The 14226-nt window shown below is 40.1% G+C and overlaps 1 protein-coding gene across 1 annotated transcript in view; it reads left to right on the forward strand.

The window, feature by feature from the left end:
* Window positions 1–14226, forward strand: part of LOC103177303 (dedicator of cytokinesis protein 2) — a 222556-nt gene that overhangs the window by 176724 nt on the left and 31606 nt on the right. Inside the window, exons 34-38 of the mRNA XM_007891417.2 lie at window positions 1500–1585; window positions 2650–2806; window positions 8018–8058; window positions 12383–12473; window positions 14036–14155. Of these exons, the coding sequence (XP_007889608.1) occupies window positions 1500–1585; window positions 2650–2806; window positions 8018–8058; window positions 12383–12473; window positions 14036–14155 (495 nt within the window). The remainder of the gene's footprint in view (window positions 1–1499; window positions 1586–2649; window positions 2807–8017; window positions 8059–12382; window positions 12474–14035; window positions 14156–14226) is intronic.

The raw sequence follows: 14226 nt of genomic DNA on the forward strand, positions 1-14226 counted from the left end.
AAGACAGGCAGCATCAGCTAGGATTTGATTTAAGTTCTCGCCCACCGGGCCACAGCGTCAAGGCTGTTTTAAACTCCACATGACGAGGAAGAGCACATTGTTCCTTTGCAGCATGCTTGTTCTCATTCTTCATACTTTCTGTACAGATAAGCTCTTTCTGCTAATCAATACAAGGACACCTTGATGAGAGTCCTAGTTAAAGCTGGCAGGGTATCAAGAGTATGTTTGCAGAAGCACTGGGAACATATCCAGAAAGTGCAGCTATAAAATACTGGAGTTTTCAAAAGAGTTGAAGGTGATTCAATTTTACAGATTATGCATTTAATATCTTTAGCTGGGAGGCTTTAGGTCTTCCAGATAAACATTTGACTAAAATCACTCCATTCCCTTTCTCTTTCTTTCATTTCATGCATTTCAGATTATTTTTGTATGAGGCTGTGTTAAGAGAGAGCACCAATGACATTCAAGTGTTCGGGAAGTTACAATTATATTGGGGAACTTTGAATGAAGAAAGCTTTTAGTACTTTGATCTCATCCTTTCAGAATGTCAATCCTAACGTCAACCCATTACTGGCAACCGGCTCCAGCTGTTAATTATGACTGAGCTGCCAAAAGATGTAACGCTGTCATTAGGGAAACTCTTAGTCTTTGTACCCCAGCAATAGTGATTAAGCGTGCAAGTCTTTGATAAATCACTGTCTAGTCCTCAGAACTGCCCACAAAATGATAGACGGTCAGGTTAGGATTCTGTAATTGCGAGCGTTTATAAAATAAAAATAATAATAACAACAATGTGCATTTATTTAGCACCTTTAAGGTAACACTGACCTTGACAAAGTATTTGCTTTACTAAATTCAATTGATTAGAAATGAAGTCAAGATCAACATGGCAACTGCTCAGTACCACTAAAATCCCATAAACTGCTCATCTCAATGTTAACTTTAATTCGGAAGTAAATTTGGATTTGGAGAGGAATAAATCAGGTTACCTAGGGGAAAGATTTTGTATTTCTTTGACATAGAAACGGCCAAGGTCTCTTTATGCCCATCTGATTCATAAGGCAGATAGAAATAAAACTAATAACAAGATAATAATGAAGAAAATTGATAATCGAGAGAAGATGGATGACTTTTTCCTCTTGTAGAAGGATCCAAAACGAGGGCACAAAAGTAAAGAGCTAAAATAATTGAGTGAAAAATATTTCTTCACAAGGAAGGTTGTGAGATTGTGGAATGCACTGCCACAAAAGGCACAGAGGCAGAATCAATTGTGATATTTAAAAGCGAGTTCAATGCTTGGGAAATAACTGTATTAAAGGTCAAGGAGAAAAGGCAGGGAAATGGGATTAATAGGTCTATGATCTAATAAACTAGCAGAACAGGGTGACATGCTTGAATGGCACCCTGTTCAAAAGGACGCTGATTGCATGTCTGATCACACATTGTAGCTGCTATTTGTACAGTGGAGTTTAAACACACCATAAACTTTCTTTTAACAGTTTGAAGATGAAATAATCCTGAAATTGGATCATGAAGTGGAAGGTGGACGAGGAGATGAACAGTACATGCAACTCTTCCAGACAATGTAAGGTCCACACGGAATCAACCCGATGTTGGTTGCTGGGTTAGAGACTGGTTACTGTAGGAAACCAAATTCCCTAAAAATCGGGAACTTAAGTAATAATTCATATGGGAAAATCTTTTGAGTTTTAAATTTCGCATCTCCCTGTGAAAAAAAGTTCCTGTGGAAGAGCTGAGAACAAATATTTCAAGCAGTCATTTTATCAAGTCAAAAGAATTACTTTGCGACTTTACTGAACCGTCCCTCCTTTATCTCGGAAATAAAAATATCATTTCAATCATTATCTATGCAAAAGCATGCGAAAGTGTGAAATTTAAATGACTTTATCCATGTAATCCTAATAAACTAAGCAACTGAGCATAAGTACAAAATACAGCGCCTCTGTGGTGGAGGGAGGAGGGGTGGACACAATTTATTAAAATAAAACAGTGACTTCATTGGTTACAAACTGGTTGGTTGCTAATAATCCAAATATAGGCATAACAATGGGGCAGTGAGAGAATCCATTAATTGCTACACATTCATCCTTTACTTAATAGTAATAATCATAATAATAATGATAATCCTTATATTTGGTATAGTGCCTTTCATGTCAGGAGTACTTCCCAAAGCGCTTCACAGGATATACTTAAAGTGCAGTAACTGTGTCTTTTGTGGGCAAATGTGCCGGCCAATTCGTACACAACAATGGCCTGTAAACAGACATGAGGCGAATCACCAACTTTTATTTTGAGGGACTGTTGGCCAGGACACAGGGATAAACTCCTTCACTTTTTAAATAGTGCAATGGATCTTTAAAGTCCACCTGAACAGGCAGACAGAGCCTTGGTTTAACATCTCATCCAAGGCGTGTAGCACACCCCCAGCCCTGTAATGGAGTGACAGTTTAGATTATATGAGTTCCAAGTCCTGATGTGAGGCTTGAAGCCACAACCTTCTGACTCAGGAGGCAAGAGTGCTACCAACTGAGACAGACTGATACTTCCTCTAACTCACTCTCCATTCCTTCCCCCTCCCCCCTCTCTCCCTCATTAAGACTTCAATCTTACACTTTCTTTTTCCTTCAGCCTCCTGGAATGCTCCTCAAAACATCACCACATCGCAAAAGAGGTGAAGTTCTTTGTGAGCCTGATCCGGGGCCTGCTGGAGAAACTGCTGGACTACAGGGCTGTGATGAGCGAAGAGAGCAGAGGCAACCGCATGAGTTGCACTGTGAACCTGCTGGTACGTACATCCAGCTACCTCCCCGGACACCAGTCTAGTGGTGGAGTGCGGTTACAGTATGAAACCAGTATTCTGTTTTTCACCTTCCATAAGTGAATTGAAGGTGTTAAGGGCTAATATTATTAATAATAATATTAATCCTTTTATTTGATATAACGCCTGTAAGCATCTCAGAGAGCTTAAAGATATCTCAAAGCGCTGCACAGAATATACTGTAAAGTGAATTAACCATATATTTTGTGGACAAGACTGCATATTTTGTGGGATGTGTACAAAAGCACAGAAATGGGACTAAAGGATTTGTTGTGTTTTAATAAAATGGCAAAATAGCCACCTCCGGTTTAGTTCTTGGCAATATCTATAGAAGTCTCCAAGATGGCGTGAGATTAATTTACAGCTCACCCAATAACAGAGCCAGCTTGATAACATTTAAATAGTCGCAGGATTAGTTACATTCTGAGGCAGTTAGCTGATCGGAAACTGGGGCTTCAGAGACTGCGGGAGAGCAGAAATCACTCACACGCTCACTCACATATTATCCTGTGACCAGCTCCTTGCTGGAGAGAGTGTGTGTATGGATGTTAGATGAATACATTAGAATACATTAGAATATACAGCACAGAAACAGGCCATTCGGCCCAACTGGTCTGTGCCGGTGTTTATACTCCACATGAGCCTCTCCTGCCCTTCCTCAACTAAGCCTATCTGCATAACCTTCTATTCCTTTCTCCCTCAAGTACCTATTTAGCTTCCCCTTAAATACATCTATGCTATTTGCCTCAACAACTCCTTGTGGTAGCATGTTCCACATTCCCACTACTCTCTGTGTAAAGAAATCTCTTCTAACTTCCCTATTTGATCTATTTGTGACTATTTTGTATTGATGATCCCTGGTTTTGGTCTCCACCCACAAGTGGAAACATCTTCCCTATGTCTACCCTATCAAAACCTTTCATCTTTTTAAAGACCTCTATCAGGTCAGCCCTTCCCCTCCACTTTTCAAGAGAAAAGAGTCCAAGCCTTGTTCAGCCTCTCCTGATAGGTTTAACCCCTCAGTTCTGGGATCATCCTTGAGAACAGGATTGCAATAATACACCTACAGGACACCTGGTTGTTACCTGTGAAGCTGTCCCCCAACACAGAGCAGCTCTTTCAAGAGAGAAAAAGGAAAGCACTTGGTAAATTTAAACCCAACTTGTGCATTTTACCTGTTTATTTACAAGTATTGTATCTGTTTACAAGCACATATTTGAACACAAGAACCACAGGGTGTAAGTGATACACAGTGGGGTTCAGAAACTTGTGAATGGGTAAACCGTAAACAGGACAGGAGCTGGAAAAACACCTTAGGATGTTAGGTCTTGTGCAGGGAATGGCCACCTCTCAGAATGCCACTAGATTAAATGTGTCAAATGCAAGGATTATTATTATTATTATTATCTTGTGTGAGAGCTGAGTTCAACGTGTTAAGTCGGAGGTGCTTATCTATCATCAGGCATCCTTTATGCTGTGCATTTCCCATTTGAACCTTTTTTTTAACATCCATTGCTTCAGCGTAGAGTTTTACTGACTCTTCTCTCCTCAAGACAAAAAAATGTGTATCAAATACTTGGTTATGTGGACCATGCTCCTTTGATTTGGAGCCAATTCACATTCAAGATCACAGAGCCCCTGGTTGCAATCTTTGGTGGAGCAGCATGTGATGTTTCTTACCAAAAGGAATTGTTTCTGCAGTGCATTCCTTTACTGATCTACCTTCACCTTCTTGATAATTGCATTAAATTTGGGAATTACATGAAATAATCTCTGAAAGCTTGTACAACTCAGAAACATTTGATAATAGGTTTGACATGAACTAGCTTTCCAGTGGAACAACTGACAGATCATCAGTTTCTTTCTGAGTTATTTTTTGCCAATTTTTCCCTTCTTGATAACTTTCAACTCACCTTCCTTCTACTGAACTCTGGTTCCACAGACAGTGTCACCATCTGGCGCTGGGAGCTCTTTGATATGACACTGAAATGTGCCATTATTCACATGTGAGGCTTGACAGTGATTGTTTCAGCTATTCCATTGTGGGAAAAAATTGTAGCAATATATAATATGATAGAAATTTACATTTATATATTGCCTTCCATGTCAGAAGGATGTCCCAGGTGCTGGACAGTTTACAGATTGAACTCATGCTGCATGTGCCCAACTACTGCCTCGACCGATTTATAAATAGTGAATCCTGCAGACACCTGATTGTCAAGGACAAGTTTGAGTTCATCTGGCTCATTTCCAAGCGGTCATATTTGGATTAATGAATTCCAAAGCTTCTAATAACAAAGGTCAGAGGACAAGACCGACGTCTGTAATGAGAGGGTAAAGGATCAATCCATCTCAAAGAGTCTGCAAGGTGCCAGAAGGCTCCTTTAGTTCCAATTCGGCTTCAACAGAAGGTGGGAATGAGATTAAAAACAGAAGTCACTGGGAACGCTCAACAGGTCAGGCAGCACCTATGGAGAAAGCAAAGTGAATTAACGTTTCGGGTCGTGGACCCAAAGCGGTGACTCACTTTCCTTTCTCCGTAGATGCTGCCTGAGCTGCTGAGTCTTCCCAGTGATTTCTGTTTTTGTTTCAGATTTCCAGAATCTGCAGTATTTTGCTTTTGTGGGAATGAGATTGGTGTATAAAGCAGAGTTCTAGAAGGTCGGCTGCTAACTGCAGGATTTGTCTGATTCAATGCAATACAAAATTATATTTGTAAAGTGCCTTTCACGTCCGGAGGACTTCCCAAGTTGCTAACGATGATCTCATCCTTCCAGAATACCAATGTTCTGTCTTCCTATTAGATCATTGAGTTCACTCTGGGACGCTATCCTGTGTGAGAGGCGATATATAAATGCAAGTTGTTGTTTCTTAAATATGTCCAGTGTCCTGGCCTCACTCACCATTCCCAGTAAACTGTTTCAGCTGTTGATATCCCTCTGAGTAAATAAATACTTTCTGGTGTTCATCCTAAACCTGCCCTTTCCAATCCTGAACCTATGCTCATTTTTTCTTCTGAGTTGACATATCTGAAAGCTCTGTTTAGCATATACTAACCCACTGAGCAGTATCTCTCATGGATTACAGCTACAGTATTTAGACACTTGGGTCTGAAGGCGTTAATACAGCCTCAACTCCTGAAAATTGATTTCACAACACTGCTCTGGAGGGATGAAGTATCAAATGTATCTGTCAACTAACACCTGCTCCACTGTATTTATGATGTGACATGAGCTCGGAAATATTCCTTGATGATTGAAAGAACAAAGGCATCTCAGGTTGTTGATGAAAAGCTGATTATTTTCTAATCATTTAATCCAAATGAGTTTCTCCCAAATTTCCTTTGTATAAGTTATTTATGCATTGGTTATACATTATGGATTTGGTTTGGTTAATTGGCAGTGCTTCTGAGAGTGAGCGAGAGGTCAGCTGGTTGAGAGTTGCCAGCTCTTCACCTTCTCAAGCACGCAGTCCTTGTTGGAGAGGCCAAAGCCATGACCAATTATAATCTTTGCATTTCATACAGCACCTTATTAGTCGCTGAATGTCTTACAGAGCTTCAGAAGACTTTTACAAAAAAGGGTACTGACTAAATATTTATAGGCGAAAACGGCAGCCAGTTTGGGCACAACAATGTCCTGTGAACAACCATGAAGAAAATTATTAATTTTATCTGGGGGATTGTTGGCTAGCACACTGGGACAAACTGATTTCTGTTTTCCAATAGTACCGTACTATCTTCAATGTCCACCTGAACAGGCAAACAGGACCTCAGTTTAACCCTTAACGTCCCATCCGAAGGACGGTATGGCTGACAATGCCCCAGCACAGAAACGGAATCTGAGCCTATGAGCTCAAACTCCCAATGTGGGGCTTGAACTGAAACCTTTGAACTCAATGGTGAGAGTGCTACCAATTAAGTCAGCTGACACCTAATGCAATAGATTCCCCAGTGCACAGAATCAGTCAATATACACTAACCCACCATCATTTTTTCCCTCATCTGAAATACAATTTAACATGTATGCAGCGCTTTTCCCATTAAAAAAAACTCAAAGTGCTTTACAGAATGACACTATTAGGAAATACATGCCTGCTATGATGGAAGTAAATATAGTACTTAATTTTCTGCTTGCAAAGTCCTACAAAATATAATCATATGACAAGCCAATTAGTTTGAATTTGGAAGAGGAGGGAATATAAACCAGGATAAGTTGGAGAAAGCTCACTCTCTGGGGGGTAAGTTTTTAATTTCCATCTGAATCACAAAGCAGATGGGACCCAAATTAATTACTCAATTGAAAAAGGGCCGATGATCTGGAAATAAATAATAAATAAAGAAATGTATTTAATATAGAATATAGTTATGTGGGCAAATGCGACAGTAATGAGATGAATAATAATAATAAATAATAATAATCCTTGCATTTGATGTAGCGCTTCTCACGTCTTCTGGACATCTCAAAGTAATCAAGTTGAATTGATTGTTTTGGACAGGATTCAACATATTCCTATTTAATGAAGTGCAAGAGCGAAAAGGAAAAGATTGAATTTAATTCAGTCAGAGAATTTTGTTCACTTGAAGGATACATTCTCAACACAGGAATGCACAAATTCAAACAGACACAAAATCAGGAAGACACAAGTTCAGAGAAGAACATTGCTTGCTCTCTCATGTCCCTAATCCTTATCACATCACATATCATTCTATTTCCCTTTGTAATTTCTCAAAGGAATGCCTTACCAATAATTAATTTTCTGGTATGCTGGTCTGCATAAAAATATTCACTTCATTTCTAACCAATCTTATTCTGTAAAATGCTTGGAAACATTAATTCTATATGAAAGATCCTTTAAAAATGCAAGTTGTTCAGTTTTGGTGTGGTGCTATAAATAACAGCAAATGAAGCCATTCAACCCAACGTGCCCTTGCTTACGCTGGCTATCTGGGATTAGCCCATTCCACTTCTCTTCCCACATCCTCTTATATTGTTCCTCTTTGACGTGTCAACATGTCTTCGCAATTTAAACACGATGGACAACCTTATATTGACACTAATTGGAACTGGTCCCAATCTGGATATGAAAACAATGTGGATATCAGGTCATCACATGTAATATAATGTACTGTAATTATTAATAAAAAAATTAACTTTAATATTTTATGTTTGCCTCTAGAATTTCTACAAGGACATTAACCGTGAAGAGATGTACATTAGGTAAGTGAATAACAGCATTTGGCTCTTATAATTCTTCATGTACTGCAACATGTACTTCATGTACTGTACAATACTACATTAACACATTGCTGTGTGGAGAAAGGGAGGGTAAGAGGAGGAAAGTATTCGTGGGGGAAAGTAGGGAGTGGGGTGCTTGTGGGGAAGGTAATAGTGAGTGCTCAAGAGACAGTGCCCTTTGTACTTCAGATCCTAAACCACAAATAACAAATACATATACAGTTCAAACAGTAAAACAGCAAATTAGAAACTTAGCAAATACACGAGAAACTGACAGTAAGCACACAGCACCAGAGGCTAGATTCACATAATACAGATAATCTCATTAACATGTTACATCTCATCAATTCCTCTTCTCCCCTTGTTGACCTTTATTACGATTCACTTAAACTCTCTCTCAGCACCCCGCCGTGCATTTTAGAAAGTTGAACCCACAGGAAGTCCAGAGGCTATATGCTCAGCGCACAGAGGATCCGGATGAGTACAGAATACTTGGTGATGAAATCTGCTACTTTGATCAGTCCCATCCTGAATGATAAAACTAAAATATTTATTTTCTGTCACATCACTAAGTAGAGTGTAGAAAAATTCAGACTGCCATCAAGTTAATGAGCAGTCACTGAAATCAGCATTCCGTCACATAATCCTCAAACCAGAGATATTATTTGTTCTTTAGCTTTGTGTAGTTACAACAAGTACAGCAAGAATATCTGGGGGGGAAGCTCTTCCAATACTTTAAGAAGTACTGAACCAGGATACAAGAAGTAGGACATGAACTGCATTCTTTCCCTGAAGCAAATTTTCATGATAGTGAGGATTCCCACTTTCCAGCTCTTTCATTCTTTTGGCAAGGTCTTATAGGGAAAGAATGGGGAAAGTAATGGAAAGTGCAGTTCACTATAAAATGTGCTAATAACAGTGTACGGACACAGTGGCCTCCTTCTGTGCTGAACATGTCTATGTTTCCTCACTCCCTGCTCAGAGCAGCTCTACTGAAGACCATGGGACGGGATCCTCAGAGAACAACATAAGAAATTTGCATTTAGTGCTAATTTAGAAGCCGGTTCTCTTTAAGATCTACATTCTGGATCTCTTTCAGAACTACCGCTTCCAAATTAAGACTGAATTAAGAATTTTATCCTGCACATTCTTAAATTTAAGACAATGCTCTTGAAGATAAATTCCTTGAAATATAAGGAAATTCAAGTCTCAGATTCGGAACTAACAGTTCCAAAAAGTAAAGATTTTTCCTCACCAAATATTTTTCAGGTAAATTCAGATCCAGGGATATTCTCATCCTTCCAAGTCTGGATGTTTTTTCAAGGGATTTAAGCACAGACAGTGATTCTGAAATAAAAAAACCTACTCCATTATCAGGAGTGAATTTATAACTGCAAAATGCTCTGGGGGCTTTAAAACAAACGTTTTACCAAAGGATTTTTGTTGGAAACTGGTCCAATGAACTTTTCCTGTTCTCGATAAAAATTATTTATGAATCCAAAAGTGCATAAGTGGTTCAAAACCCTTTCAGTGACATAGCTTCAGGGAAGGCAGATGAAAATTGCTTTTCATTTTGATTATAGGGTGAAGATTACAGATGGACATTGCATGTTCCTAAAGTGGGACAATGAGATGCTGTTTCTCCCTCCCTCACCCTCTACTCGCAGTTTGTCACTGAATATAAAGGCGTTCTAGAGCATCAAACACTTACGCATCATTGCTGTATTTTAAGGCCCATGTGTGATCATTACATGTGATAACTTTTTAAACATGCAAACTAAAATATGCAACAGAATAAACCACTTACATTTATACAGCAGCTTCCAACATCTCAAATCTATTTAAAGATTAATTAGAAATGAAGTGAATGTTGTTTTGGAGGCAATACAGCAGTTGATTTGTGTAGCAACATTCTGCAAACAATGAAATAAGCAGCCAATTCATTTGAATTTTTTTTGCGGTAAATTTAGACAAGGAGACAATATAGACTAAGATAACCAAGAGGGAAAAAAGCAACATGTTTCTTTGAAGCAGCATTGGAAGTTATTTTATATTAACCTGAATCACAGGATCTAAATTAAAGCTTTGATCGAAAAAGGGATAATGATCTCGTAAAGACCGACAGAAATCCCTTTCTGGAGTATTCAAATGGATATTAAAAAGGGCATCGTTGTAGATTCCAGCCAGGTGGAGCAATCCACACAACCGCAGAGAAAAAAAATGCAGAATTAAACTCCCACATAAAAATTGAAGCCATGTACATTATAAATGACAACTCAGAAAGACATCAAGGCTGTAATCAAATCTAAGGGCTCAGGTGGCAGATAGGAACTATTTCAGACTTGTTGTTAAAGTTTGTGATGGAATTTGAACCCTGAATTAGATTCCTGCCTTGTAATCACTCTTCGGTGTTTCATACAGAACAAACATTCCTCAATAATCCGCATGCCTCTTCACAATGGGTTTTGTACTTCAGTTTTCTGTACATCTGAACCCTTAGCTAGGAACATTAACATGAAATCAGAAAACATAACTTCAGATTTTCTGTCAAGGCAGAATCATTCGGGATGTCTGAATAGAAAATACATAGATACTTGGAAACACAAACAGGAAATGGGTTTAAAAGATCTGCCATGATCTAGTACCCTAGTGGAAGTGGCTTGTCAGATTGAATGACTTTCTCCTTTTCCTATATTAGTTTGAGTTTCTTTTAATAATTCCCAACATACGAACATTAAAATTCCCGTCTTCTTCCAGGAGTTCTACCCGGACTTTTTTTCTTGCAGGTCTATTAGTGGCCAATAATTATAATTCTTGTGTTTGATATAGCGCCTTATCACACCATTGAGATGTCTCAAAGCGCTTCACAGAATATATTGACTATATATTTTGTGAGTGAAACGTGACAGCCAATTGCGCACAGTGTCCCACAAACAGTCGTAGATTGAGTGATCAGTATTGCAGAGCCTAATAGTGCTCAGGCTCATGATTCATCATCTCCAAACAATATGAGGCAGAAATAAACAACAGAAACACAATCCTGGGTTTATTGCAAAGTCCGTTGAGTCTATATCTCCATAAGTCACGCTCAAGCTGTTTCATGCTCAATGTTAGGGAACTGCCCAGGTGCTAGAGTTGACATTAATGAGAGCAACAAGGCTGATCCCCCATACCAGAGGGTTATCTATAACAACAATTTGCATTTACATAGCGCCTCTCAGGCAGGGTAGTGTCCCAGAGCGCTATAAGGAATGATTAGGTAAAATAAGAGTCTTGAGTCTTGAAAAGTCACAGAGGGGGACCTTAGAAAGTTATATAAAATGCCAAATAAGATTGAGAAAGCAAATGCAGCACAACATTGTTTTAGATAGACCAACATCCAAACTCTGGGTGATCTCTTGTTGTGGATCTCTGAGACCATATTGAAGAAAGTATTAAAAGACTTCATTATTATAGCTCCGCAATTGTTTCTTCTCCGAGCTTCTGCAATCTCTCATTATAGTTCAGATACCCAATCCCATAGATTTATTCACATAACTTTCATTTGTTGAGGATCAAGTTTAAGATCCTCGTCCTCACTTTCAAGGCCATCCACGGCCTTGCACCCTCCTACCTCTCTGACCTGCTGACTCTCTACCAACCTGCCCGCTTCCTCCGTTCGGCTCCATGTCTCCCGCCCGACCCGCTCTACCATCGGTGGCCGGGCTTTCAGCCTCTCTGCCCCCACACTCTGGAACTCCATCCCACGATCCCTTTGCCTCGCTTCCTCCCTTGCCTCCTTCAAGGTCGGTCTCAAGACCCTTTTCTTTGATCATGCCTTTGGTCTCCCTTCCACCTCTCTGCCTTCCATCACCCTTACACCAACCCTACCCCATGCTCGGGCCCCAACACCTGACTCTTCAGCACTTTGGGATGTCCTCCCGACGTGAAAGGTGCTCTATAAATGTAATTTTGTTGTTGTTGCTGTTGTACCCTTGCCATTGCTTAGGATGCTGTTTCAGAACAGCAGGACACGATGCTCCAAATAGGGCTGAATTTATTGAAGAAAGAAGCATTCAGCAGATCCCTCTGTGGTAACACAATATGTAGAGATTAATGGTTTGCAGCCTGTTGCAAAACATTAGACTTTTAATACCTCTCCCATGAATAATTATATCCCTTGAGAAATGTTATTTTGACAAGAGTGATCACTGCAACCATCTAAATTCTTATATTTGATTACATTTTCTGCAGCTAATTACACAGTGCTAATTGTGGGATGATTACAGTTATAGCAAGGGAATCTGTGTTCTGCTCCACTCCGCAGATATCTGTACAAACTGCGAGATCTGCACTTGGACTGTGATAACTACACAGAGGCTGCCTACACTCTCCTCCTACACGCTAAATTACTTAAGGTCAGTACTGCTCTTGATTTCAGGGACTATTTTATCCAGAATGAAGATTGGGATGGGAAGTATAGTGTAAATGCTGACAGCAAATTGTAATAAAAAGAACATTTAATGATATTGGATCTTTCATGAGATGTATTTGAATTCGATACCACCTGACTCAAAAAGGTGAGCTGTCTCTGCTTGCTGGGTTCAGTGTCGTGAATTGATCTGGTGCAGGGGAAGAGCAGGGATTTGGGATTAAAGTTTCTGAGGTCAGTGTCGTGATGGCAAAATTTAGGAATAATATATGTATCACTCTAATACTGGGATCAACTAACTCATAATGCTTCACAGAGATGGTAATTAATTTATATAGGACCGCCAGACATGATCGCAGACACCAATAAGAAGGATGGAGAGAAGGAAGGAGACAACAACTTGCAATTATATAGTGCGGGGCAGCATCTCAGAGTGCGGAGGAAGGAGACTGTAGGCACAGTCGAAGAGGGAGGTTTTAGGTAGCTCTAGAGAGGGGACAAAATAGAGTGATAGAGGGAGGGAATTCCAGACGATGGGGTTTGGTGACTGAAGGCTTGGCTGCTGATGGCAGGGCAAAGAGGACAGGGGATTTACTGCAGATTCTAGTTTGCTGACCAGAGTAGAAGAGTGAGGAATAGGAGAAGCTCGCAGATGTTGGGAGGAGTGAAAGCATGGGGGGAGTTTTAGTTGAGGGCGAAGATCTTGAAGTTGATCTGCTGGGAGACAAGGAGCCAGTGGACCAGCCTAATGAGGATAGGGGTACTGAGCACATGACAATTTGTGGGGATAAGGATGTGGGCAGCAGTGTTGAAATAACTGCAGATTGTGGACGGTGAAGGTCGGCTGAGGTTGTGACTGAGCAGCCACATCCTAGTCAGAGATTTCCATTCTACCATTTAAAAATTCAATCTGGAGATGACAAAGGCGTGAATGAAGGTTTTGTCAGTGCTGGGTGTCAGATTGCGATGGAGGTGGGTCATGTGACAAAATACAGAAAGTGGTCTTGGTCAGGGGAGGATCTGAGGGAGGAAAGGGAGCTGAGAATGGAACTGATTGCCAAGGTTACGCACTAGTTCAGTAAATTGGAGAGCTTTGCTGGGAAGATTGAAGAAGTCAGAGCCAAAAACAAGAAGTGGTGGCAGGGTGGCTTCCAGTTGTCCATGTACAGAACAACAAAGCTCACCCAGGCCTTGACATCTGACAGGTTACAGGAAGAGTGATAGAGGCCAGGAAGCTGGACTTGTTTAAATAACACTGTGATGCTATAAAGAAAGACAGTTTTAGTGGGTTTTCTGGAAGATTAGATCTAATGGGCCTTCTTCATCTGAATCTCTTGATTCATGCTGATAATACAGTGGTTTCCACACTTAATTCAAATTCCTTTCTCATTTCTCAATGGTGTGCAAACCTGTAAAGATATCCAAGAATGGTATTGGTAGAGGTGGTGGGTATGTGTGTGTGCGTGTGTGAAAGTGTTAAATATTGAACAGCGACCTCTTGTGTGGTTCATGGGCACAGCCTGAGAATGTTCTTATTTGTCTGTGCAGTGGTCCGATGAACAGTGTGCGTCTCACCTCATGCCCAGAGACTCCCAAAGCTCTCAGACCCAGCGACAGCTGAAGGGACGTTTGTATGAAACCATCATCGATTACTTTGACAAGGGCAAGGTAAGTAAACGGCTGGTGGAAAATCTGACATTGGTTTAGGAGGGTTTGATACTGGCACAAGTGGGTCTGCC

This window comes from Callorhinchus milii, unplaced genomic scaffold (assembly GCF_018977255.1).
Source record: "Callorhinchus milii isolate IMCB2004 unplaced genomic scaffold, IMCB_Cmil_1.0 Scaffold13, whole genome shotgun sequence".
NCBI lineage: Eukaryota > Metazoa > Chordata > Chondrichthyes > Chimaeriformes > Callorhinchidae > Callorhinchus > Callorhinchus milii.